Here is a 27,697-nt window from a genome sequence, read left to right as displayed (position 1 = left end):
CTTCGTTTGTGTTTATGTCACGTTAGCATACCTATCATTTAGCCTGTTGTTGCTCGTTCATGTCTGTTCTTGGTGTTGGATTTTGTTGAAAAAATTTCCCCCCAAAATGCCACTGCTTTAAAACAGGTACCTTCCCAAGCAAAGTGAAAACGGCTAAGGTTATCCAACTATATAAAACAGGAGATAAACATCTTTTTACAAATTATAGACCTGTTTCTCTATTACAGGAGTGGGCAATTAATTTTTACAAGGGGCCACATGAAAAACCTGAGTTGTGTCAGCGGGCCACACCTATGATAACTTGAACCTGCTCAATTTTCTTCCATTGTAAAATGCACTAAGTTATTTATTTTAAATAGATGGTACTGGTAATTAGAAGAATACAATTATTCTGTTTATATTTATATTAAGCTATGTGAAATTGTGGTGTAAAGGTAAAATAAAAAAACAATTATTAATCAGTACAATTTATTCTTAACTTCTCTGGGTGTGAAGTTTGATAAAAAGTCCTTGTTGGGCTTGCAGTTTTGCTAGCAATGCATCAGCCTCTGATGCGCCCTGTTTATCAGACAGATGTATTTTTTCTCATGCTTGGTCGTGTAGTGGCGACTCAAATTATATTCTTTAAACACAGCAACCTGTGTAACCACAAATCAGGCACATGGCTTTACCTTTCATTTCTGTAAAGAAATACTTGGCAGTCCATGTCTTGTTGAAAACACGGCGCTCCTTGTCAACTTTTCTTTTCTGAAGGTCAGCACACGTTTCTCGGGCAGCATTACTTCGCACTGTTCACCTTCACGCACAGCTCACATACGCGTACGCTACACGGAAGTGCCACGCCTTTCAAAATAAAAGCGAAACAATTGTATTGTACACACGACAATTTTTTATTTTTTTTTTTAATTACAATTGGCCTCATGCGGGCCGGATGTGGCCCGCGGGCCGTAATTTGCCCAGGTTTGCTATATTATGTCAATTATCTAAAATCTTGGAGAAGCTTTTCATTGTGAGATTGGATAGCTTCACTGAGATACACAACTTGCTAACTGACAACCAATATGGATTTAGAACAAATAGAACAACAACTATGGCACGAATGGATTTGAAGGAAGAAATAACTAACTGTATTAACAATAAGGAACATGCGGTAGGAGTATTTATTGATTTGAAAAAAACTTTTGATACCATTGACCATAGCATATTATTGGATAATTTGGAAGGATATGGGATGAGATGTGTAGTATTGAGCTGGTTAAAAAGTTACATTACTAACAGACAACAGTTTGTTAAGATGGGTAATCATATATCATCATGCCTAGACATTACCTGTGGAGTCCCACAGGGGTCAGTGTTGGGCCCCATATTATTTATTCTGTACATAAATGATATTTGTAAGGTGTCAACTATCTTTAAATGTATTATTTTTGTGGACGAAGCCAACATCTCTTCTGGAAATAACTTAAAGATACTATTGGAGACCATTACAACTGAATTGTCCAAACTAAAAATATGGTTTGACATTAATAAATTATCATTGAATGTAGACAAAACCAAACTGATGGTATTTGGAAACCGTAAAATAGATACACAGGTTCAAGTAACAATAGATAATGTCAATATTAAACAAGTTTGGGAGATCACATTTTTAATATTTGACAATAAATTCTGTTGGAAACCTCATAAGATACGTTAGAAGCAAAGTAGCAAGGAGCATTGCAGTACTATGCGGTGCAAAACATATTCTGGAGCAGAGAATGTTGTATAGTCTGTATTGTTGTCTTGTTTTACCATATTTGACTTACTGTGTGGAGATTAGAGATGCACCGATCCGGCTTTTTCAGTTTCGATACCAATACCGATGCCGCGGCTTTGCGTATCGGTCGATACCCGATACCGATCCGATATTATGGTTGACTTAACAAGCTACATACCTCTACATGTGGAAAAATAAAATATAGCATCAGGACAAGAGAATAAACAAGTGACTTGGTCAAATACAATAATCAAGCAATGTAAACATGTGTTCGCACACTTTCTCATACATTTCTGACAGTGCGATCTCAGAAAAATACTTGCGCGATGGCAAATTGTACCGTGGCTCCAGGTGCTCAAGTAAACGTCGAAAGCCCTCGTTTTCAACAACACTCATCGGTTGTCCATCTAAAACCATGGATTCCAGCAACTGAGAAAGCTCAGTAATTCTCATAGCTTTTGCGCTATTGCCTGGGAATTTCTCCCGTCTTTGCAGTACATCTGCTAACGTTAACTGCCGTGTAGGTCCACCTCCCGCTCCCTTAGATCTGCTCAACTGCTGGAACTCCTAGTGCTCCGTTGCGTGGTGTTTCTGGAGATGCTTAATTAAATTGGTAGTACTATAACTGGCAGTACTTCCACCACCCCTGGCGACATTAGCTTTGCAGACATTACAAACTGCCGTCGAGCTAGTTGGCGTGTTCAGTTTAAAGTACCTCCACACAGCTGACTCTTTCGTTCGCTCCATGTTTGTGTTTGTTTAGAAAACTCTCGTGGCATGCGGCACACGTGCTGCTGACATATGACGTAGCCCCCGTCCCAATAGATTAAGGAAAGGATCGGCTCACAGATCGGCTGCATTTTCCGATACCCGATCCATCTATTTTGTTGATATCGGCGCCGATATCCGATCCAGATATCGGATCGGTGCATCTCTAGTGGATATATGGGGAAATGCATACATAAGCACTTTAAAACCATTAATTATACTACAGAAAAAAGCTATGAGAACTGTACACAAGGTTGGATTTCGAGATCATACAAATAATTTGTTTTTAAAATCAAACGCTTTAAAGCCAATGGACTTATGTATCGAGCAAAGACTCAAAAACTCCCAGGGAACATTCAAAAATGATTTATTGAAAAAGATAAGGGATATAATTTGAGAGGAAAAGGTAACTTTGATAAGGGGTATGCCCGCACCAATCTCAGGAGCAGGTGCATATCACCCTATGGAGTAACTGTGTGGAATGGGCTAGAAGATAAAATGAAGGAAAGCAGAAATATAGTTCTATTTAAAAAATTGTATAAAGGAATGATATTTGCACATTACCAAAAAGAAGAAAATGAAGGTGACTACTGTTAAACTTTTGAATTCTAAGATGTTTTTGTTGTTTTTCTTTTGTTCTTTTGTAGTTTTAATGTTCTCACTTGGAACTAAGTGATGGATAGGGGTAGGACATGATAAGCTAAGGCTTCTTCCTCCTCCTTTTCGAACAGTGATATATATTGTTTGTTGTTTGTTTTTTATTGTTTTTATTCTTTAAATCATGTTCGAAATAAAGATTCATTCATCATCAGCAGCAGCAGCAGCAACACGATGCAGCCCGAGAAGTCTCATTAATTGTGATTTTTTTTCTTTGCTATAAAAACGTTATTAATAAGAATATATTTGTATAGTCAAAAAATCGTTGGCCTATGTTTTTTTTTTTTTTAATTGTATGGCTCTCACGGAAAATTATTTTTAAAAAATGGGCATTTATGGCTCTCCGCCAAAAAGGTTCCTCACCCCTGGTGTAGCGTATGTAAATCTGTGTTTGTGTCCATTGCGTTTAATGTTTTTGTTTAACTGTTTATTGAGACACTGTTGCAGTTTACTGTAAAGCGAAACAACCAAGAAAAAGAATGACAGTACATTGAATATTTAAATAATGCTTTGTTTTTAAAAAATTGTAAGCGCTAATGCTATAGTACTCTAGGGTAGTGTCTGAACGTCCCCCTTAACCGCGCTATATAGTAGTCTATATAGTTCTCCACATTCTGTTTGACGATTTGGATAACCAGCTAACTACTTGCTCATCATCACATATGACATCTTCCCTGTCATGACGCACCACTGCATCAAGATTGCCAAATATTTAATATGAAAAAAAGAGATTGTATGAGCCATGTACGTTGTTCTGACAGTGCAAGTACCTTGCTAGCAGCGTTACGCGCCTGCTGGATGAGTTGCCGAATGCGGTTGATGCTCTCTGAGATGTTTGGCATCTGCACGGAGCGGTTGTGCAGCTTGTCCAGCTTGTTCAGGAGGAGCGGGACAGTGTCACCCAGCATGCTCACTGTGGCAGATTTGAGTTAGCCACATGTAGAAAACACAATACAGTTAAGTAGAGCACACATACCAATTTTGAGCATATGCATTTTCTAAATGTGAGCGAGCCCTCACGTCGTAAATAGATAAATGAATCAATACATTATAATTAACAAACTATAAGAAAAAAAATCATAAACTGCAGAAATATTTCAGGACTCCTGATAATGTAATGTCCAAAGTCCGGCCCGCGACTAAATTTAGAGTGGCCCGAAGCATTGTGTCATAAAATCAATAAGATGAGGCCCATTGGCACTGTCGCGGGGACCTGCGCGCCCCAGAGCGAGCCACAAAAATGAAACTCATCCGAACGGGAATGAGCACATGAGCTAGCGCTCATGATCGGTTGCGAGCGAGTCTCCTCTGTCCCTTCCCAGTTCACGCGCACACTGGTGTCCGTTTGCAAGATAATCAGTGACACAGTGACCTCATTCAAATGTCCACACACCAAGGACTAAGGCGACGCTAAAGTCAGAGACACTGCAAGTGACGCTGCACAGGGAAAGGCAAAAACATAAAAAAAAACACGGACTACAGGTGAGAGCTCTCTACTTCGTACTAACTCCACAAACTACTGCGCATCCGCGCCTCCCACTCACAATGATCGCAAACAACAGACTATGGATTATTATTTTGTGATTATGAAGTAATTTGTTGTGTATGAAGTTGAAATAAAAAAGATAAAATGGAGAATGCTTTAATTTGGATTAAAAATCTGACATGATGCAACCTGGCCTGTTTACTGCAGTCGAAAAACCAATATCACCCGTCTCATTAATACAACAATAACAATAATAAAACAAACTTAATACATCTAATAAAATATTCGTTCAACTTTCATACAATTGTTCATTTGCACGTATTTATCCACCCATTCATTTTCTGTACTGCTTAGTCCCCACGGGGGTCGCGGGTGTGCTGGAGCCTATCCCAGCCGTCATCGGGCAGTAGGCGGGGGACACCCTGAACCGGTTGCCAGCCAATCGCAGGGCACACAGAGACAAACAACCATTCGCACTCGCACCAAGGGACAATTTGGAGTGCTCAATCGGCCTACCAAACATGTTTTTGGGATGTGGGAGGAAACCGGAGTGCCCGGTGAAAACCCACGCAGGCACGGGGAGAACATGCAGACTCCACACAGGGAGGGCCGGAGGTGGAATCGAACCCGCACTCTTCTAACTGTGAGGCGGACGTGCTACCCAGTGCCCCACCGACCCGCCTGCACGTACTTAATGTATTATTATTTTAATCTTTGACTTTTCTGGTAGTGCAATCGACAATAGATTCTCATTTGCAATATCAACCTATCTGCAGACAGCAAATGATATCGTTACATATTCACAAGTTAATTTACAATGGTTATGGTTCGAAGAATGTTGGTGCGAATGGTCCGTCCCTATACATTTTCATCTAACCAAATCTGGCCTGCTGTGCAAACAGTTTGGGCACCACTGATGTAGATGCTCAGTGGGCCGGGGTAAAGACCAGAGCGGAAAAAAGTGGTCCCCCGGTAACATTGTTGACCTACCTCGAGCTTATAAAAACACCTTAAACAAAGTACAGGGTGGGTGCAAGAAAGTGTAAGGGCTGATCTGTGACAGAATAACACCATCTTAAGTGAAAGAAAAAGTTTGGAGGACGGAAATGAAGCCAGCCAGCCCTGCCGTATGAAAGTAGCAATAAGACAGAGAGGAGAGGGAGCTAGTTACCAGAGTTGAAGGTTTGACAAGGTTGACAGGATGAGCTAATTGCTTGGAGAGCATTGACTGTATCATTTGGAGACCAAGCGAGAGAGGTTTGACTGATATTGTTTGGATTTGCACAGGAGGTACAATTGATTCTGTCAAAGTCAAAGTCAAAGTCAGCTTTATTGTCAATTTCTCCACATGCCAAAGACACACAAAGAAACCGAAATTTCGTTCCCCCCTATCCCACGGTGACAAGACATGGCCCAGTGACAGACAAACAAGTAAACAAGTATAACAACAGCGTGCTGAATAAATAATGAATAAATAACACAATAAATAAATAAATAAATAAATAAATAAATAAATAAATAAATAAATAAGAGGAGCAAAAAAAAGGAGCAAGTGCGCGTACAGCAGACATTCCAGAAAATAGCGCAACAGTGCCGCACGCGACGCAGAAGGGGGTAGCGAGTTCAGGGTCCTAACAGCCTGGAGAAAGAAGCTGTTGGCGAGTCTGGTGGTGCGGGAGCGCAGGCTCCTGTACCTCTTCCCAGAGGGCAGAAGGTCAAACAAAGAGTGAGCCGGGTGACTCACATCTCTCGCAATCGAGGTTGCCTTGCGGGCGAGATGGGAGGTGTAAATGTCCTTCAGGGAGGGGAGCGAAGCACCAATAATCTTACCAGCCGTATTCACTATGCGCTGCAGGGCCTTCAAGTTCTGTTCAGTGCAGTTACCACCCCAGACAGCAATGCAACTGGTGAGGACGCTCTCAACGGTGCCACGGTAGAATGTAGACAGGACTGCCTGAGGAGCACATGCACGCCTGAGCTTCCGCAGGAAGTACAGGCGGCGCTGAGCTTTCTTTGCCAGTGACGAGGTGTTTGCGGACCAGGAGGTAATACTGTAATTATTGCATTGTGGCGGACCATAGGACCAGGTCTCTCACCCAGCGGGCATGCAGTTCGGGGCCAAATATTGTCTTTGTTCACACATCAGTGAGGACCTCTCCTGGTCCGCAAACACCGCGTCACTGGCAAAGAAAGCTCAGCGCCGCCTATACTTCCTGCGGAAGCTCAGGCGTGCATGTGCTCCTCAGGCAGTCCTGTCTACATTCTACCGTGGCACCATTGAGAGCGTCCTCACCAGTTGCATCGCTGTCTGGGGTGGTAGCTGCACTGAACAGAACTTGAAGGCCCTGCAGCGCATAGTGAATACGGCTGGTAAGATTATTGGTACTTCGCTCCCCTCCCTGAAGGACATTTACACCTCCCATCTCGCCCGCAAGGCAACCACGATTGCGAGTGATGTAAGTCACCCAGCTCACTCTTTGTTTGACCTTCTGCCCTCTGGGAAGAGGTACAGGAGCCTGCGCTCCCACACCACCAGACTCGCCAACAGCTTCTTTCTCCAGGCTGTTAGGACCCTGACCTCGCTACCCCCTTCTGGGTAGCGTGCGGCACTGTTGCGCTATTATCTGGAATGTCTGCTGTACACTCACTTGCTCCTTTTTGCTCCTCTTATTTATTTATTTGTTGTGTTATTTATTCATTATTTATTCAGCATGCTGTTGTTTACTTGTTTACTTGATTGTCTATTGTGGGCCATGTCTTGTCACCGTGGGATAGCGGGGAACGAAATTTCGATCTTTGGCATGTGGAGAAATTGACAATAAAGCTGACTTTGACTTTGACTTTGTGCTTTCAGTCACTTGTTGGCAGTCCGTGAGAGATTAAAAATGTGCTCCTTACTTCTGCCGGAGCATTGACTTTGTTTTGTCATTCAATTTCAAAACAACAAATGAAACCACAATGAACCATGAGACGACTTTTTAAATCCACTGTAAAACGTAAAGTTCAACTGAAACTGACGTCACAAGTGGGGGGAATTTTGAAAAGTCAGTCTGGCAAAAAAAAAAAAAAACTTCAGTTTCTACTCGAAAGAAAAACAAATCAGACTAGAACATCAGAACTTTTTCAGGCACTATTGAGTGTTGCCATGTGTGCTGACTTCAGTTTCACATGACATGAGATTGGTTAATTCTGGTAAGAATTACATTTTATTGCTTGTGTACAAATAGTGTGTCTCGAGCAGTGGTTCGTAAACTTGTTGAAGGTACCGAACCCCACCAGTCTCATATGTGCATTCACCGAGCCCCTCTTTGGTGAAAAATAAAATGTTATTTTTCAAATTCAAGACATAGATGTTTTTTACTGGTGCACAAAATGAGCCGTGCACAGACATCACCTTGTTCAATGAACAAAACCAACACAATGCATGAACTCACAACAAATTACATACCTGCAAATGAGTGTGACTTCCGCTGTCGCCTATGCGCGACCGGTTCAGATATGCATCATCATTAATTTACACAATAAATCAGCTGTGTTCGTACCTCCGCAGTGGAGGCTCTGCTGAACCCCTGAGACCGACTTCACCGAACCCCTAGGGTTCGATCGAACCCAGGTTATGAACCACTGGTCTAGAGCAGTGCAGCAGAAGTTGCACTGATTTGCAGGTATGTAATTTGATTTGAGCTCTTTAAGGTCTCTGCATGTCAGCCAACATTAAAGTTGTTCCACACTTTTTGTCGATTAATTTTCAGGAAATTCAGCAACACGAGGTTACCTAGCAGGACCTTACCGGAGTGAGAGAGCTATCGCAAAATAAAGCTTACCTTTCAACCAAAACGGCTTTCTTCCCACTGACTTTGACGCCTCTGCATGTCAGCCAACGTTTGAGTTGTTCCACACTATGTTTGGCAATAAAACCGTGTTGGAATTTTGCCCCTGGTACGTCGTTGTCCTCCAAAATGATGCGTGCAGCTGTAGTCGCCATTCCAATGTTTGTCCGACTGTTTGGATCGGCTGAATATTTATGAGCGAACGTGACGTCATTTGAGATCAACCCCATTCAGCTTAGGGTGAACAGAGTTCAATAGTCGACCCACAATTTTCGAAGAAGATATGGGCTGCGAATAGTGAAAATCTGCGTAGAATTGAGGCCTGGGAGTCCCCTCTTTAAGAGGAGATTTGTGTCAAAATTCACACACATTCATCAATGATTTTCACGTGTTCTTCAGATCCACAAATACAACATAGTCAAACCTCTAACATACGATTGCTTAAACATACAAATTTTTCAACATATGATGTGAAGTTTGATCAAATATTTGACTCAACATCCTAAGCAATTCCGGACATAAGACTTCATTTAGGCCGCTAGAAGGCAGCATGTCAGGATGACATATGTTAGCGTCCCAAGAAGGCTAACGCAAAGGGTAGTAGTGGTGAAAAAACGAAGATGGTTATGAATTCCTTACAATTAAAAAAAGAAATCGTAAGAAAGCATGAGCGTGGAGTGCGTGTGAGTAATCTTGCAGAACAATATGGCTGTAAAAACATGACAACAATTTCGACGATCATTAAGCAGAATTATGCCCTCGAAGTGGTCAAGCCATCCAAAACATCACCATCATCTCTTAACGTCGCAGCCCTACCCTAGAAGTGATGAAGCGCCTATTCGTTGTATGTATAAAGGACAAAGAGATTGCTGGCGAAACGATCACTGAAACGATCATATGAGAGAAGGCCAACGTCAAATATTGCATTATGTTAATGTTATGTAAGTTGGATAAAATAAGATAAAAATAGAGAAATATATAGTATGTATGTGTATATATATATATATATATATATATATATATAGTATATGAAAAAATAGAGATAAAATATTTTTTTAAAAAAAGCTAAGTCAGTTTAAAGTTCACGTACTGCAAGTTACAATAAGTTACGGAACGTATGTATCTCTTTCTCTCTAAGGTACAGTGACAAGAAAAAAAAACTTTTTATTGATTATTCTTTATAATTTATTTCTTTTTACATTACTGTGATCTAATGCATTTGTTTTATTGCTATGTGTTATCTGCAGTATTTATGAAGGCGTTATTGTTCTTTGGCTGTGGAACGAATTGAACAAATTTCAGTGCATTCTTATGGGAAAACCATAACTATTGTAAATTAACTTGTAAATATGTAACTACAGTCAAACCTCGGTTTTCGAACGTCCCGGTTCTCGAACAAATCGGAATTCGAACGAAAAATTCGAGATTTTTTTGCTTCGGTTGTCCAACACAATTTCGGAGGTCGAACCTCGCGAGATGAGCCGAGAGGACCCGAGAAAACCCGACCGTGCGACCCGGATGCTGACTGACTCCGTTCGTTGTTATTGCATTTTCGTTACTTTGAGGATTGTATTAACCCCTAATCATGCCTCCAAAGAAAGCAAGTGGGAGCAGTAAAACCATCCTAAAACATAAAGACGTTCTTAAAGCAATGCGACAGTGAGCGCCCAGCGCGCTGCAGTTGCGCGATCGGACCAAATTAAGCTCCCTGTGCACTGAGGTCCACTAAAATTTTAGAAAGTACATCAGGACTTTAAAAATGTTTTCTAAATTTCAGCGACGGCTCTGTCACAATAATGCGTTCAGCGCGGTGCAGTTGCGCGATCGGACAAAAATGCGCAAATGAAAAAATGCTTAAAAAAGGCGGTTTTTTTTGTCTTAAAAAGGATTAAAAAATTTTCCATTATTTGTAATGGGAAAAATATATTCGGAATTCGAACGATTCACTTCTCGAACCGCCTTCTGGAACGGATTAAGAATCTGATGTCGATTGCACTACAAGAAAAGTTAAAGTTTAAAATAATAATAAATTACCGTATTTGCCGGTGTATAAGTCGACTCGGTGTATAAGTCGACCCCCTAAAATTCGACGGAAATTTACGATTTTATGATATATCCTTTGTATAAGTCGAGCTCAATTGTTGCATTATATTAAACTTCAAAATTCAATCAGAAATATGCGAAATTTATTGACGAAATGTGTTCAAATTCCGGGAGGCCGTGCGCATGCGCAGTGGCCGGAAATAGCTCCAGCCGAGCGGATCGGCTGTTTATAAGCACCGCGGAGGAGATCGCGGAGCCTCATTCGACTTCCAGTGGCCGGCGAGCTCGCGCACGCCGCCCGGCACCACCAGGAGGCCGGAAATAGCTTCAAGCCGAGCGGATCGGCACTTTATAAGCACTGCTGAGGAGATCGCGGAGCCTCATTCGACTTCCAGCGGCCAGCGCACTCGCGCACGCCGCCTGTCACCACCGGGAGGCCGTGCGCACGCGCCAAGTGGCCGGAAATAGCTCCCGCCGAGCGGATCGGCTCTTTAAAAGCACCGGGGGGAGATCGCCGAGCCTCATTCGACTTCCAGCGGCCAGCGAGCTCGCGCACGCCACCCGGCACATCCGGGAGGCTGTGCGCACGCGCCAAGTGGCCGAAAATAGCTCCCGCCGAGCGGATCGGCTGTTTATAAGCACCGCGGAGGAGATCGCGGCGCCTCATTCGACTTCCAGCGGCCGGCGAGCTCGCGCACGCCGCCCGGCACATCCGGGAGGCCGTGCGCACGCGCCAAGTAGCCGAAAATAGCTCCCGCCGAGCGGATCGGCACTTTATAAGCACCGCGGATGAAATCGCGGAGCCTCATTCGACTTCCAGCGGCCGGCAAGCTCGCGCACGCCGCCCGGCACATCCGGGAGGCCGTGCGCACGCGCCAAGTGGCCGAAAATAGCTCCCGCCGAGCGGATCGGCTGTTTATAAGTACCGCGGAGGAGATCGCGGAGCCTCATTCGACTTCCAGCGGCCGGCGAGCTCGCGCACGCCGCCCGGCACATCCGGGAGCCCGTGCGCACGCGCCAAGTGGCCAAAAATAGCTCCCGCCGAGCGGATCGGCACTTTATAAGCACCGCGGATGAAATCGCGGAGCCTCATTCGACTTCCAGCGGGCCGCGCACTCGCGCACGCCGCCCGGTTCAAATTTTCTAAGTGCAACGCACAATGAGATCCATGAGAAACGGCCTTGGTTACCATCACATTTGAAGTGATGAATACGAAGTTAAATTTTATGACTCGGTGTATAAGTCGAGGTCGATTTTTTTCGGTCGATTTTGGATCGAAAAAGGTCGACCAATACACCGGCAAATACGGTAAATACACATGAACAATTTCATGAAAGTTGAATGATTTTTTAATTAGATGTATTACGTTTGTTTCATTATTGTTATTGTTGTATTAATAGGTGATATTGGTGTTTGTAACTGCAGTAAACAGGTCAAGTTACATCATGTCAGATTTTTGATCCAAATTAAATCATTCTCCGTTTTATCTTTTTTATTTCAACTTCATAGGCAACAAATTACTTCATAATCACAAAATAATAATCCATAGTCTTTTTGATCTTTGCGATCACTGTGAGTGGACATCGCGGACACGGTGTGTAGAGTTAGTACGAAGTAGACAGCTCTCACCAGTTGTCCGTGTTTTTTTTTTTTTTTGCTTTTCCCTGTGCAGCGTCTCTGATTTTAGCGTCGCCTTTGTCCTTGGTGTGTGGACATTTGAATGAGGAAGTGTTTGTGTCCCTCCTTTAATGCTATTTTTGGAGCGTTACAATCGAGAGAACTTCAAGACTGAATAATTTTGCTTATTGAGATTGGTGAGTGGAATTATTGTTGACTGTTTGATTGTTGTTGACAATTGAGACTTGTATGCTCAGCTCAGCTACGTGCAGGTGTGCGCTAGTGTAAATTAACGAATCTCCGTGGTCTTAACAGAGACAGCTTCATACATCCGAGATTTAACAAGAGCCCCAAATCATTTAGGAAGCTAGCCGTTGTAAAAAGGGCGTGGTCATCCTGACGCCGTGTCTCGACCCTAGTTACTCTACCGAGCATAGCTTGACTTTAGAGGGATTGGCGTCCTGAAAACATTCAATTGATTCCTTCAGAATTAATTTCTTAGAGGCGGTTAACACTCAGACGAATATTTTCCCCCCCGGTTTATTTTACTCTCGTCTCCCCATGAGAGCCGCGTTAGAGCAGCAGGGACAAAGGAGAGTTTTAACCCTTTACCCGGAGAGCCGGTCGCTTACGTTTGATAGGTGCGGATTTGACAGTTTCCCACAAAAAATGGTGGGAAAATGGGGGGGGGGGGAACTTTACAGTACAATACTCGAAATATAAAATATTCTATAGCTGCAGGCCCAAATTTAGCGACTATGTGACTTAGTCACTATGTGATTAATCTATGTGCATTCAGTTAATACAGTAGAAGGCGGCAGTTTTGATTCTAGCACCAGAGTGATTCTTACAGATTTTGTTTCAAAACTTCACCAAAAGCAGGTTGGACCAGTGAGAGTGACAGTGAAAGTAGCACTTTTTACATCTTTATTCTGTGTGGTGTGAATGCTCCTACCCGTCTTGTTGGCCTCCAACAGTGCCTCATTGACATCCTTGGTGGTGGTGTTTGCATCACTGTATGTCTGCTTCCATTGGTCCAGCTGCTCTCTGAATGGACGCAGGATGTCTTTGACATGTGAGGCAGATGCATTGGCCTGATGAATTGCTAGCTTGGCAATGTAAATGTCCTGAGTGATGTCTGCAGGGCACACAGAAGTGAAGACTTAGTGTACTTTCCGGACTATAAGATGCTTCGCACTGCTGATGCTGCTAATATATAGATTTTTCACTCGCCCTTGGTTGTGTGCGTTCACGAGAATCAAGGGGTGTTCAAGTTCTCTGAGATCTCACATAAGAACGCTGCAACAGCTCCTAGATACAGCTGAGGTGATGCCTTTTTTTGTTTTTACACTTGATCCTCATGCAATGGGCGGATGATGAATCTACAAGTGGGTTGTATCCAGCTACCGCTCCCTCCCAATACCAGATTCATGTGCCAAAGAAATTATGCGAGTGACTACCTGTGGACATCATCATCATCATGATTGACAAGGCAAAAGCGAGAACAATAGAACAGCTAAAGCTCGATTTTATGCGAACTTTGGGGTCCAGAATTTGGGAATTGTGTTAACCCGGAAAGCGCGTTGCACAGAAATATTTTTTTTTTTAGAAAGGCATGGTTTTAGTCAGCCAAAAGGGTCCTTTGGCATGTTAATTTATGTCAGGCATGTTGTTGGGCAGCTACGGCTCCGTTCACCATTCGTCATTGTGAATGTTCCCCATACATCGAAGTCTGTTGACACTTTTATTAAAAGAGAACCTATACACAGCTGACAATATCAGGCAGACTGAATAAGTCATTTTGATGCTATGCAAATTGGATGGAAGAGAGAATACAGCAGCCACTTATTCTACTACTGTGTCCGGCCACGTTCTTTGACTTGAGTGCCTGTGTAGATGAGGTGATTCCGCGAACTTCCCTCTTTCCAAATCATCTATCTTGCTATCCATAACACTGTAATAAAGCAGTCATAAAGATCAAACAGCCCGAGTGGAATTATTGTTTGTTCGAACAATCGAGACTTGTAATTCTTTTTCTTACTTATTCATTAAATTTCTACTTCATAATCATTTAATTTGATGATGATTATTCGGATCTTTTAAGCTCCAAATCTCTTTTGTTTTTCTTTCATAGTCATACTTTGAAACAGTTCAGTTCTTTTTTGAAGACAGCTTTAATCCTTAACATCGGGAATTGTCAGATCTGGTTCGAAATAGTTATCTTAAGCTCAGCTAGAACGAGTCTGCGCTAGTGTAAATTAACGAATCGGCACGGTCTTAACAAAGACAGCTAAATTTATCCGAGATTTAAGAAAAGCCCCAAATCAAAGGAAAATAGCTGCCAGGACAAAGGGCGTGGTCATTGTGACGCCATGTCTGAACAGTTACTCTATACGCGCGTCGATCGACTTTAGAGGGATTGGCGTCCTGAAAAGATTAAATTCATTCCTTCAGAATTAATTTCTTAGAGGCGGTCAGCACTCGGACGAATATTTTCCGAATTCCGGCTGATTTAACTCTCGTCTCCCCATGAGAGCTACGTTAAAGCAGCAGGGACAAGGGAGAGTTTTAACCCTTTAAACGGAGAGCCGGTCGCTTACGTTGATAAGTGCGGATTTGTCATTTTATTGTTAATTTAAAATACTACAGTAATCCCTTGTCTCTCGCAGATAATTGGTTCCAAGACCACCCGCGATATGTGAAAATCCGCAAAGTAGTGTCACCCTCTCATTTTTAACATACATACATTTTTTGTGTATCAATAGTGTATATTAAACCATATAAGTGCATTATGTTATCATTAGAATACTAAATAATAGTTTCAAACATGTAAATACTATATTAATACATAGTATAAATGACAGAAAATAATGTATAAATAATATAAATATGATACTCTTATTATTATTACAACTTTTTTATAAAAAGGTCCAAGTGTACGTACTGCAATTGTGTGGACACTCCCTGCCTTCTGGTGGCGTGTGGGCATCTTTCGTGCCATAATTTCTCAATTTAGAAGGTTTATTTTTAATTTGTGATTTTTTTTTTCAATTTGGAAAAAAATCTGCGACGTACTCGAGCTGCGATAAACGAACCGCGATGTAGCGAGGGATCACTGCACTTGGAAATGTATTTATGATGAAAATTGGTTAATGACCAAACCGATTTAGACAGAAAATAGCGTAGAATCCAAGTGTGTAAAATTGAGCTTCAGCTGTAATTGTGAAAGTCTTCTCACAGTTTCTTGCCAAACTATAAAACGCTTCATCCCAAGTCGCTTGATATGTTATGGTTGTGTGTGTGAACATGCATACAGAAAGAGGAGTTGAGGCTGTTCTTGATCGTCATGAAGTCCATGGCCACTTGATTTTGCTTTGCTTTGACATTGTCCAGTCGCTTGTGGCCATCTTCCAGCTGAGCTTTTACTTCTGTGGCATGGAAACAAGATGGACAGCAAAGAGGAATGTTGCAAGTGTCGGACAAAGTTGTAACGGACATTGTAGGCGCAATGACAGGCAAAGGTATAATGCATAAGGGTAGAAATTTGGTGTGTGCAGAAAATCATTCGTCTGGATAGGAACAAAAATGGCATAAAGCAAACTATTTTTGCTGCACCAACCAATAAATTGAATAAATAGGGCTTAGCTAGCAAACATTTATGACTTGGAAATTCGGGACTACACACTGCAGGTTGCTTCAAGAGGCAAGGCACTCCTCTGACATGACTTTGGGGGAAGTGGCAGGCATAAGGGGTGATTCTGAAGGAAGCCTGAGCATATTACTGAGGTGACACGAGAGTCAGACAGCGTGAGGACTGTGAAGCTCGAATGTTGTACGATTGATATTGCAATATATTGTTGCGCCATCTGTTGCAATAAATAATTGATACATTGACGGCAAATACTGATATTTTATGACAACACACTATTGCAACTCACATAAATAGATTCAACTCGTTGTTACTGTCACTACTTAATCTCTCCTGTTCTGTATGTGAGGTAGGTGGAAGCAGTGGCCAGCGAGGAACGCATGCAAAGACACACCTACAGTGTTTGCCTCAAAAGTGTGGAGACGCTTCAGCTTTTATGAAACAGATGACAGAAAAACAGACTAACAAAAAAAAAAAAAAGACTATACAATCTGCAATAACTGTTTTCTAAAGTGTAACAGCAACACTACGAATCTACAAGGCCACCTCGTTCACTATTACTGTGAACTGTACAAAGGCAGTGTTGGGCCAATTACTTCCAAAATGGTTGTATTAAGTTCATTTTGTCTTCACTTATAAATTAATTGACTGGTTCTTTCATCACAGACAATTTCTGTTACAGTTCGTAGTTGCCCCTCCAAGAAGTAATTGAATTAGTATTTGAATTACTCCATCACGAGTTACTAGGAATAGTAATTATTGCATTAAAAAAATGTTCAATTATGTAAAAGAATTCAGATTTTTGAGCAGATGGCAATAGTTACATAGAGTAGAACAACATAGACCAGTACTTCAATTAACTTGATAATAATTGAACAGCTATATAAAATAAGTATTAAATAAATAATAAATTGTCACACAATTTTCAGATCATTGTTCACATCAGCCGGACGTGCACACTGCACACTTTTTCATTTTTTTATGGCAGAACTCTTCTGATGAGAAAAAAAAAAAAAGTTAAAGCATGGAGTGGCTAACAATTTGCAATATAATTTACTATATATTTAACAGAAACACTGTTGTCTCTTTGTACAGTCCAAGAGCTGAAACAAATGGAGGAAAGAGTACAAACATACCAGGTATTCCAAGTTCCTCATTCAAAGTCCTCCAAGCATGCTCCCATTTTGTTTTGTCCCGGTATATGTACAAAGAAGTATTCTACAGCTAGGGATGAGCACGGATGGCAACGATGATCATTTCCTTCATTTTATTCTCATTTCCCCAAACAAAAGGCCAGCCAATGCATTGCACAGAATGTCACGTGACACATTCCCGAGGCTGATTAGCTGACGTGAGGTGTAGCAAGTCAAGTTAGTCAAGGGAGAGGCAAATGCGTTTTTGCACTCCGCGTCGCCACTTCCCAAGCCCAAAATTGTCATGCTGTCATGTGTCGTCCGGATCACTTCCTGTTTTATTGTGAAACTGTCCTCTCGTTCCAGTCGGTGTGTCCTTCCCCTGTGCGTCCGGTCACGTGAAACCCTGATTCCAAGTGTGTGCACCTGCGTCAATGTCCAATTGTCTTCACCTGGGTTTCCCTCCTGTGTCCATATAACCCGCGTCCTTCCTCGTATCCAGTGCCAGTGCGTCTTCCCTTGTTGAGAACACTAGCGACCACGAAACCCTCGAGTTCCACGTAGAAGCCTTGTCTGAACGTTTTTGATCACCGATGTTAATTTGGTTACATCGCTCCCTTGTTTTTGTATTTCCCTCGGTTCGAGGCGCTTTGATTTCCCCCTTTTTTCCCTCGGTTCGAGGCGCTTTGATTTCCCCTTTTTCTCCCTCGGTTCGAGGCGCCTTAGTTTCCCCTTTTTTCCCTCCTAGTGAGGCGTTTTTTGTTCGACCATCAGTGGAGACAATAAACATCTTTTTGAACCTTGGAATCTCTGCATTCGAGTCCTCTTCCTGCTCTGCGCCTGACAAAAATGCCACAAAGGCCAAGTTTTGGGCATTAAATAAATACACAAATTAACATTTTCCTTTTGATAGTTATTTTTTTTCTTTTTGAGTTCCACATCATGATGTATGGTAAAACATTTCTGACAATATATCGCAAATATTGTAGATATCGTGATATTGTTGTATCGTGGGCCACAAATCATCACAATATTGAATAAGGAGTTACCTGTATTATCCCACCCCTAGTTGTACTGGTGTGAGATTGAGAGTATTGTATTTCTAGAAGGGAAAGAGTGTTGATTGGAGCAAATCTCAAGAGCATGTTCATAAAGGGAACATAGGTGACAAGGAAGTAAAGGGCAGGTTTAGTGTTTAAAAACAGTAATTTGAAAAGACAGATCCTGGTAGATAGATTTAAAAAAAAAATGAACACTTACGTCTAAAAGACAATAATAAAGGGTGACATACAAGCTATAAATGCAATCTATTACCATTTTATATTGGGCTTATCGTCAATGCTGCATTTATATTCCCTAAGCTTTAGCAACTCTGTCATGTGCTCCACCTTGAATTTCCATGACGCTGTGGTGAAAACCTATTTCCAAAAAAGAAGACATTCCCATTCCTTTATTTCTCTCCACGAACACAAGGTGACACTATGTAGAGGCAGGTGTACACAGAAATATATCATTATTGTGTTTAGTGATTCTGGATGGATTCAAAATGACTTTGCAGATGAGTGGAAAGCGACTGGGATTTATGTTTGGAGGCTAACAATAGCATTTGAGCTAACAACAGCGTTGCAATATTTTATAGCCAAAACATGCATCGGGTTGACTTTTTGATGAATTCAAAAGGTCTATGCGGATAATGGCAAAGCAACTAGGCCTCATATTTGTTGAATAAAGCATTCTAGCAAAAAACAATTCATCCAGTGCGGATGGTTGTTCGTCTCCCTGTGCCCTGCCATTGTCTGGCAACCAGTTCAGGGTGTCCCCACCCACTGCCCGATGAGTGCTGGGATAAGCTACAGCATGCCAACGACCCCCGTGGATTAAAGCGGTACAGAAAATGGATAGAAATTGCTTGCCATGGAGCAAAGACAAAAGGCGAGACCATAGATTTTTAAGGGATTCAAATATGCAGAGGACCACATATGTAGCATGTGATTTAACCATAATAGCATTTTTGAAAATAAATATCTTCACATAGCATCCAAAAATGCATAACTAAAATAAACAGAGTGTTACCAGGAATGTGTCAGACTTCTGTACTGTGCTATACGCACTAATTAGCCAGTCTGTGTTTGAGGGACCTGGCTTAGCAAAAGGTTTATAATTGCACTCCACTAAGGAGAATAATCATCAAGGAGACACTGATACCATTGTTGAGTTCCTCATTGACTTTTTCCACTTCCTCCTTTAGCGACACACTGTTGTTCCGTAGCGAGTCAGCCATTTGGCTGAAGTTCTGCTCCCCGATGTTCTACAAGAACACAACATTTACAAAGCCAGAAGGAAGCAAAGCAACAAGTCAACAGATGACCTTCACCTCAAGTGTCTTGCTTGCGGCTTCATCTGCCTCCTCCCCCGTCCTCTCGGCCGCTTTGATGCCATTGATTATATTGTTGTAGACCTTGGTCATGTCAACCAAACCCTCGCTCTTTGTTTCCTCCACAAACCTAATAAGACACCAATTTGAAGGCCCGCATACGTCGTTTTTTTCCATGTTGTCATTGGGCAGGAGAATTTACTTGGACAGGTGTGCAGCTAAAGCGTGGAACATATTAGCATGGCGCTCAGCTTCCTCCACCAGTATCTTTGAATCGGCCCAAATGAAGCCCTGCACCTTCTTGGACAATGGTGTCCTGGCACCGTCGAGCTGAGCTGACAAACGCTCATAATCCTGTGGGAAAACACAATTCATGATGTGTGTGTGTGTGTGTGTGTGTGTGTGTGTGTGTGTGTGTGTGTGTGTGTGTGTGTGTGTGTGTGTGTGTGTGTGTGTGTGTGTGTGTGTGTGTGTGTGTGTGTTACAAACAAGCATACAATATTAGTGTCGAAATTTGTGAAAAAATGATACCACAAAAATTTAACCATTGCATGCTGAGGGAGGTCTATTTTATGTATAAGTGTACATACGTACACTTACATCTCAATTTTACGTGGACTTTGGGATCCAGAATTTGGGAAGCGTGTTAACCCCGAAAGTGCGTTGTTTTTTGAAATCATCAAAGTCTGTTGACATTTTATTAAAAGAATAAAGAATGGAGAATAAAGCACCCGCTTATTCTAATACTGTGTCCAGCCATGCTCTTTGATTTGTGAGTGACTGTGTGGCTGAGGTGCTTCCACAAACTTCCACTTTTCCGAATCAAAAACAATCCTAACTATTCGTATCACTGTAATAAAGCAGTCGTAAGGATCAAACAGCTCAACTCATTATCTAACGGCTTTAAATTGGTCACGGAAATTCATCGAATCACTAGCGCTAATGTTTACGCGCTAGTCATTTAGCTTCATATAGTCCTTATATCCATCCATTTAAAATACAACTTGAAAATGTATTTATGACAAAAAAAATGGGGTCCATGACCAAACCGCATTACACAGAAAGTCGCGTAGGATCGAAATTAGTAAAGTCCAGATTTAGGTGTGTTGACAGTTTCACCGTGGACTAGGTGCATTTTTCCAGTCGTGGCAAATCTGGGTATGTGTGCACACCTCTTTGGAGTCATGGAGCATGGAGAGCAGCTCGTTGACTTGAGCCACACGGTCTTCCGCTATGTGCAGCTGCTCGTCTACCTCCTTGCGTTTGGACATCAACTCGTCCACTTGCCTCTGAGACAACACAAGATGATGTGATGTTCATGGCTCCTCACCCTTCTCCTCTTCGACAATCACTCCGCCAACACTCACCCTGCTGTCCTCAAGCATTTTCTGGTTGCTGTTGTTGACCTCAACCGCTTGGGCTGTCTTGTTGATCGCCTCATTCAGGGCGTCCCGCAGTGCCATCATGTCATTGTGGAAGTGCGAGAGGAACTTTTTGGCAGTTTCACCCGCATTCACGTTGTACTGCTGACGACGTGCCAAGTTCTTGTCTACATGCTCCAACACTGTCCGCACACACATCAGTCCCTGTCTGCCACATTACGAAATTGACGAACTTTACAAAACTTACGCTTTTCTGCCTCCATCTTCTCCTGATCGGCCATTTTCTTCTGTCCAGTGCAGCTTCTGCTACTCATCGTGTCCAAAATGACCTCCACCTCCTCTATCTTCTGCTCCTGCTCGTCTTTGTCCTGATCTATTTCCGTGTTGTTTAGCGACCAATTTGCCATTTGTATGATGTCTGCAAGGATTGACAACCACAATAGTATCAGAGGGGATCTTCCAGTAGTTTATGACAGTACAGGGCCATCGGGTACGGAAACACTCACTGAATAAACTAGGTGACTACCGTAATTTCCGGACTATAAGCCGCGACTTTTTTCCAAAATTTTGGACCCTGCGGCTTATAGTCAGGTGCGGCTTATATAAGATTTTTTTCGTGATTTTTGTGATGACTTGATCAGTTTTACTCTTAACACTATTATATACAGTAAAAGCTACAAAACAAACTGACAGATAACTCGTTTTCAAATCAGACGAGTAAAAACTGGTCAAATATTTAAAAAAAAAACTATTATTAAAAGTGAAGACAATTTGCAGTTCTAGTAATGACACACGAATTTGATGCACAATTTGTCTTCGCGGGCCACATACAATGATGTGGGGCCTTGAGTTCGACACCTGTGCTCTAAACCCTTTCTCTTACACTGCCATGTGACTCAGAGATTACACAAAGCAGTGGCAAAGCTGTTTGGACCATCTGCATTGTATTAAAACCCAATCAATCAGCATTTGAATTCAATTCTTCTGACATTTTGCTCACCAAAAACAAGTAATGAATGTGAACTTTTAATGCATTTTATTCAGAAAGTTACTTTGAACCCTGAGGTTTAAATGGCGGCGCGGCGTATTTATGGATTTTACGGCCTCCAGGGGGCGCTCTAGCAGGAAGCAAGAGCGAGACAGACAAAGAAAACGTGCTAGTTTGCGCATCACGCACACACCCTCACCATGGAAAGCACGCGAAGAAATTCATTTGATGCAGCTTTTAAATTAAAAGCAATCAATTTGGCTGTCAAAGACGGAAATAGAGCGGCGGCACGTAAGCTTGGCATCAATGAATCGATGGTGAGACGTTGGAGACGGCAGAGTGAAGAACTGACACAATGCAAAAAGACGACAAAAGCTTTCAGAGGCAACAAAGGCAGATGGCCCGAAGTTGAAAACATTCTTGAAGACTGGGTGAACACACAGAGAGCAGACGGCCGAGGTGTTTCCACCGTGCAGATCCGACTGAAAGCCAAAACAATCGCCACCGAAAAGAAGATTGAAGATTTTAAAGGTGGACCATCGTGGTGTCTCAGACTTATGAGACGAAAGGGCCTGTCAATCAGGGCACGCACGACTGTGTGTCAGCAACTCCCTCCCGACTACGAGGAAAAAGTTACAAACTTCCACAAATTCACACAAACAAAGATAGCTGAGAATTCCATCGGACCAGACGAGATCATAAATATGGATGAAGTGCCTTTGACGTTTGACTTACCTCTCACTAGGACTGTAAACAGGAAAGGTGAATCCTCCGTCACGCTGAAAACAACTGGCCATGAGAGAACGCATTTCACTTGTGTTCTGAGCTGCACAGCATCCGGACAAAAGCTTCCACCAATGGTGATTTTTAAGCGAATGACTATGCCAAAAGAAAACCTCCCGAAAGGCATCGTCGTGAAAGTAAACACGAAAGGGTGGATGATGGAAAGCCTAATGAAGGAATGGCTGGCGGAGTGCTACGTCAAGCGACCAGGAGGATTTTTTCACAGACAAAAAACACTGCTCGTTTTGGACAGCATGAGGGCCCATATCACAGATTCTGTGAAAGCTGCCATCAAGAGGACAAACTCAATTCCAGCTGTGATTCCTGGGGGAAACAACAAAGTTTTTCGCAGCCACTCGATATCAGTGTGAATCGTGCATTTAAAGTGGCACTCCGAGTTGAGTGGGAGGCGTGGATGACCAGCGGCGAGAAATCATTCACCAATACTGGCCGCATGCGAAGAGCAACTTTTGCTCAAGTCTGCCAGTGGATCCTGACTGCGTGGGGCAGTGTGAAAAAATCCACGATCACCAACGGCTTTCGAAAGGCTGGACTGCTGCGTGAGGAAGAGAACGGTGCGAGCACATCTTCGCCTCGAGACGAAAGTGACAGTGACAGCGACAACGAAAAAGAGAGAGACGGTGTAAAAGTGTCTGACGAAGTCATCCTGAGTCTGTTCAAGTCTGACACTGAATAAGACAACTTCAGTGGTTTTAGTGCACAGGAGGAAGATGAAGATAGCGATCAATGACTTTTCTGGTAGGCTGGTTATTTTTTTTAACCAGCGGTGTTACTGCTGTTGTACTGCTGTGTTATTGCCGTGTTGTTGCCGTGTTACAGGCACTTTTTGGAAAAAGACATTTATTTACAGTAAGCGATCGATTACTTTTCTGGTAGGCTGGTTATTTTTTTAACCAGATGTGTTACTGCAGTTTTACTGTCGTTGTACTGCCTTGTTGCTGCTGTTACTGCCGTGCACTTTTGGGAAAAAATGCATATAATTACAGTAATTAGAAATTACTGTAAAAAAAAATTCTGTGTATCATCTTTCTGTGTAAATATCTCATGTTACAACGTGGACACCTGCTTTTATACACGTCACTGGGGAGAAAAGTGGTGTGTTGATCGCATGTCCATCCGCCAGGCGAATAGTGCAGTATAATTCACTCAAATAAGAGACAGAACGAGATCAAGACGAACATTACTGAAAAGAAGCCTTTATACACAAACCGTCATTATGGGGGACAAAAGAAATGCATATGATGCCGCTTTTAAGCCAAAGGCAGTCGATGTTGATGTCATTGTGTTGTGTCTACTCTGGAGCGTATTTATGGATTTTTACGGCCTCCAAGAAGCGCTCGAGCAGGAAGCAAGAGCGAGACAGACGAAGAAGAGATAATGCGCCGAAGAAGACGTGCTCGCTTGTGTTTTGATCGTCTCGCGCATCACGCACACACTCACACTCACAAAGAAGATACATAATGAGATGAACACGGACATTACTGAAAGGAAGCTTTTATACACAAACCGTCATTATGGGGGACAAAAGAAATGCATGATGCCGCTTTTAAGTTATACGTTATATCGCTAGTTTAATGTAATTTAGCGCTTCGTGCATGAATAAGATAAGCATGAAGAACTCGAAGAAATGCATAAAAGCGACGACGAAAGAGAGACTGAGAAAGTGAGGCGAAGGATATCAAACGCTATTCCAATCGGACACTAACAAGGAAGACTTTGATGGTTTCAGTGCACAGGAGGAAGATGAAGACGGCTCTTTTTTACTTTTACTGGTACGTTTTTTTTTAACCAGCCCTGTTAGTGCTGTGCTACCGTTTTGCTGCTGCGTTACCGCCGCGTCTCTGACTTTGCTGTGTTACGTCCGTGTTGCTGCGGTATTACTGCCGCGTCACAGGCAGTGTTTGGAAAGAAATGTTAAGGTATGTTATTAAAGCTTTAAAAAAACTTTCTGTGTCCAGTCTTTCTTTGCTAATAACTCGCGTGCACACTTCCGCGTTGCTGCGGTACTACTGCTGCGTCACAGGCAATGTTTAGAAAGACATGTTCAAGTATGTTATTAAAACGTTAAAAAGGCTTTCTATGTACTGTCTTTCTTTGTAAAAAACTTGTGTGCACGTGCGGCTTATAGACCGGTGCGGCTTATGTAAGAAAAAAACTGAAATATCCATGAATATTAGCTGGTGCGGCTTATAATACGGTGCGGCTTATAGTCCGGCAATTACGGTAGTTATCTTGAGCTCAGCTAGGGCGAGTGCGCTTTAGTAAATCAACGAATCCCTGCAGTCTTACCAAAGACAGCTAAATTTATCCGAGCGAATACAAGAACTACAAATCCAAAAGGCGAAGGAGCCGCTGTAAAAAGGGCGCGGTCGCTCCGACGTCAGGTCTCGACCAGGTAGTTACTGGCGTAAGGGTGACTTTAGAGGGATTGGCGTCCTAAAAAGAATCAATTAATTTTTTACGAATTGATATCTTACAGGCAGTTAGACTCGGATGAATCTTTTCCCGTCCCGACCTGGAAACACGTCTCCCCATGAGGGCTGTGTTACAGCAGAGGGGTTGAAGTGGAGTTTAACCCTCAAAACGGAGGGTCGGGTCACTTACGTTCGATAAGTGTGGATTTGACAACGTAAAACGTAGTGTCCTCTGATTGGTTCATCAGGTGCCTGTATATTACGTCTCTGTGTGGCGGAAGCCACTCTAAACAACTTTGCAGATTTGCACAAACGATAGTATTTATTTACCAATGGCGGCGGAGGAACGTACTCCTACGTGTAACGTCTAGTCCTCTGTTTTTTTCCCCCCGATCTACGTAAAACAATGTCCTCTGATTGGTTCATCGGTTTTTCATATTTCGCCTGTATATTACGGAAGGAACACAAAACAACTTTACAGATGTTGGAATTTGGTCCACACAAAAGGCGCACCAAAAAAAAGCCCACCATCACAGGATTGACTGATTACAGACCCGTCGCCCTAACATCTGTGATCACAAAATCCTTTGAGAGGCTGGTGTTGAGCCACCTGAAGGACATCACAGGCCCCCTGCTAGACTCCCTGCAGTTTGCCTACCGGGTAAACAGGTTGGTGGATGATGCGGTCAACCTTGGACTGCACTACATCCTGCACCACCTCGACACCCCAGGGACGTATTCCAGGATCCTGTTTGTGGACTTCAGCTCAGCGTTCAACACCATCGCTCCTGAGGTTCTCCACCAGAAGCTAACCCAGCTCACGGTGCCTGCCTCCACCAGTCAGTGGATCACCAGATTCCTGACCAACAGGAGGCAGCATGTGAGGCTGGGGAGCATCACATCTGACACATCTTACACCTGGCACCTCTATACCAATGACTGCTCCTCAGGGGACTCTTCTGTGAAGCTCCTGAAGTACGCGGACGACACCACTCTCATCGGCCTGATCTAGGACGGGGACGAGACTGCGTACAGACAGGAGGTGGAGCGGCTAGTCCACTGGTGCAGCCAAGACCACCTGGAGCTAAACCCGCCCAAGACCGTGGAGATGAGAGTGGACTTCAGGAGAGACCCATCGCCACTTCCACCCCTCACCACCCTCAACAATACTATTTCCACCATAGATACCTTCAAGTTCCTGGGATCCACAAACTCCCGGGACCTGAAGTGGACCAGCCATATAAACTCTATCCGGAAGAAGGCCCAGGAGAGGTTGTACTTTCTGAGAGAGCTCAGAAAGTTAAACCTGCCACAGCAGCTGCTGAAAACCTTATACACTGCCATCATCCAGTCTATCCTCTGTACCCATCACTGTCTGGTTTGAATCGGCCACCAAACAAGACAAGCACAAACTGCAACAGACAATTAGATCTGCGGAAAAGATAATCGGGACCAACCTCCCAACTATCCAAGACTTGTACCTGTCCAGGACCAGGAAACGTGCAAGTAACATTTCCACAGACCCCTCACACCCAGGACACAGTCTATTTAAACTCCTCCACTCTGGACGGCGTTACACCAAAACCAGCAGACACAGACACAGCTTCTTCCCTCAGGCTGTCGCTCTGATTCAGAGTCATCACTGTGCAATAACATCCTGTACTCGTCACTTAAAGGTTGTTAATTACCTGAATGTTGTCAGTGACTTAAATGTTGTATAGAGACCGAGATCAACTGGAGTCAAATTCCCTGTTTGGCATGGACAAACTTGGTCAATAAAGCTGATTTTAATTATTAAAAGGTGCACTGATTTTTGAAAAAAATTAAAGGCTTTTAAGTGCGCCTTATGGTGGGGAAAATACGGTACTCTGCTTTCATGAACTCTCATTTATATGTGATAGAAAAGTAGTTAAAACGATCAGCCACTTATACAATCAATAAATGTATCAATACATGTTTGAGCGTTTTTACATAAATTCTAATGATTCCTACCATTTAAATCCGTGGTCACCATGTCGATGAAGATCAGCAGGTTGTGTGCCCTTTGGTGAGTGTCAAAAGTGCTATTTGTCAGCTCGCTGAGTTGATCGGCTTTCACTGCAGTCTGAGGATGCCAAGGTCAGCACGCACATAAACAGTGTGAATGGGAATGTTTATTTTCCACCAAGCACTGTCGTTGGATATTTCCAGTTTTACATTCTGTGATGTTGGCTGGGCTGATAGTGAGATGCCACAGTGTTTAAGTGTCACCAGGAGGTCAACCAAGAAGAGGAAGTTGGCACATTGAAAAACAATCTTGTCTTGATGACAAGAAAATTATTGACTGTCGCTGTCGAGTGCTTATCTCCAGTAACCCTTTCTGTAGTAACCTAAAACTATGCTTGCTACCCCAAAATACATATGCAGAAAACAACTACATAAAATAAATACTGACTTCTACTTTGTTTACAGATACAATAGAATTAAGTCTGTTGTCAAAATAATGTGTAAAAAGTGTAGTGCTTGATAGAAACACGCATTACCTTATCCTGCAGCATGTCCACGTCTGCGCTGATGTTTACAATCTCGCCATCCAGTACAATGGCGCGATGACGGCTACCATCCAACGAGCTGTTGTACTTCTCAATGGCATGCTGTGATGGCCACAAGATGACAACCAACGTATAAGAACAAAGTTCACAACCACATGGATTGGTCAAAGTTATACAAACATCCTTTCCCAACTTTTTAAGACACACACTCAGTATCTCCCAGCATCACTACCTCCCAAAATCCCCACGTCACCACTAAAAACAA

The 27,697-nt window shown here is 42.7% G+C and overlaps 2 protein-coding genes across 8 annotated transcripts in view; both read right to left on the bottom strand.

The window, feature by feature from the left end:
* The window catches only part of lama5 (laminin, alpha 5), a 347,871-nt gene that overhangs the window by 71,452 nt on the left and 248,722 nt on the right, over window positions 1–27,697 (bottom strand). For 6 of the 7 annotated variants that reach the window (XR_015863095.1, XM_088398876.1, XM_088398835.1 and 3 more), the window contains 11 exons: window positions 27,424–27,534; window positions 26,894–27,005; window positions 20,943–21,113; window positions 20,681–20,877; window positions 20,486–20,602; window positions 19,516–19,667; window positions 19,314–19,443; window positions 19,145–19,247; window positions 15,472–15,585; window positions 13,113–13,295; window positions 3,952–4,094 (listed from right to left, as the gene is read on the bottom strand). Coding sequence is in view for 6 of the 7 variants with exons in the window: in XM_088398876.1 (XP_088255002.1) it covers window positions 3,952–4,094; window positions 13,113–13,295; window positions 15,472–15,585; window positions 19,145–19,247; window positions 19,314–19,443; window positions 19,516–19,667; window positions 20,486–20,602; window positions 20,681–20,877; window positions 20,943–21,113; window positions 26,894–27,005; window positions 27,424–27,534 (1,533 nt within the window). In the remaining variant the exon portion in view is untranslated. The remainder of the gene's footprint in view (window positions 1–3,951; window positions 4,095–13,112; window positions 13,296–15,471; window positions 15,586–19,144; window positions 19,248–19,313; window positions 19,444–19,515; window positions 19,668–20,485; window positions 20,603–20,680; window positions 20,878–20,942; window positions 21,114–26,893; window positions 27,006–27,423; window positions 27,535–27,697) is intronic. The other variant, XM_088398849.1, reaches the window with a different exon arrangement.
* The window catches only part of LOC148401301 (uncharacterized), a 146,555-nt gene that overhangs the window by 105,197 nt on the left and 13,661 nt on the right, over window positions 1–27,697 (bottom strand). The gene's annotated exons all lie outside the window — the stretch shown is intronic.

This window comes from Syngnathus floridae, chromosome 2 (assembly GCF_059516105.1).
Source record: "Syngnathus floridae isolate MCC-2025c chromosome 2, RoL_Sflo_1.0, whole genome shotgun sequence".
NCBI lineage: Eukaryota > Metazoa > Chordata > Actinopteri > Syngnathiformes > Syngnathidae > Syngnathus > Syngnathus floridae.
This window is presented reverse-complemented; position numbering and strand designations above follow the sequence as displayed.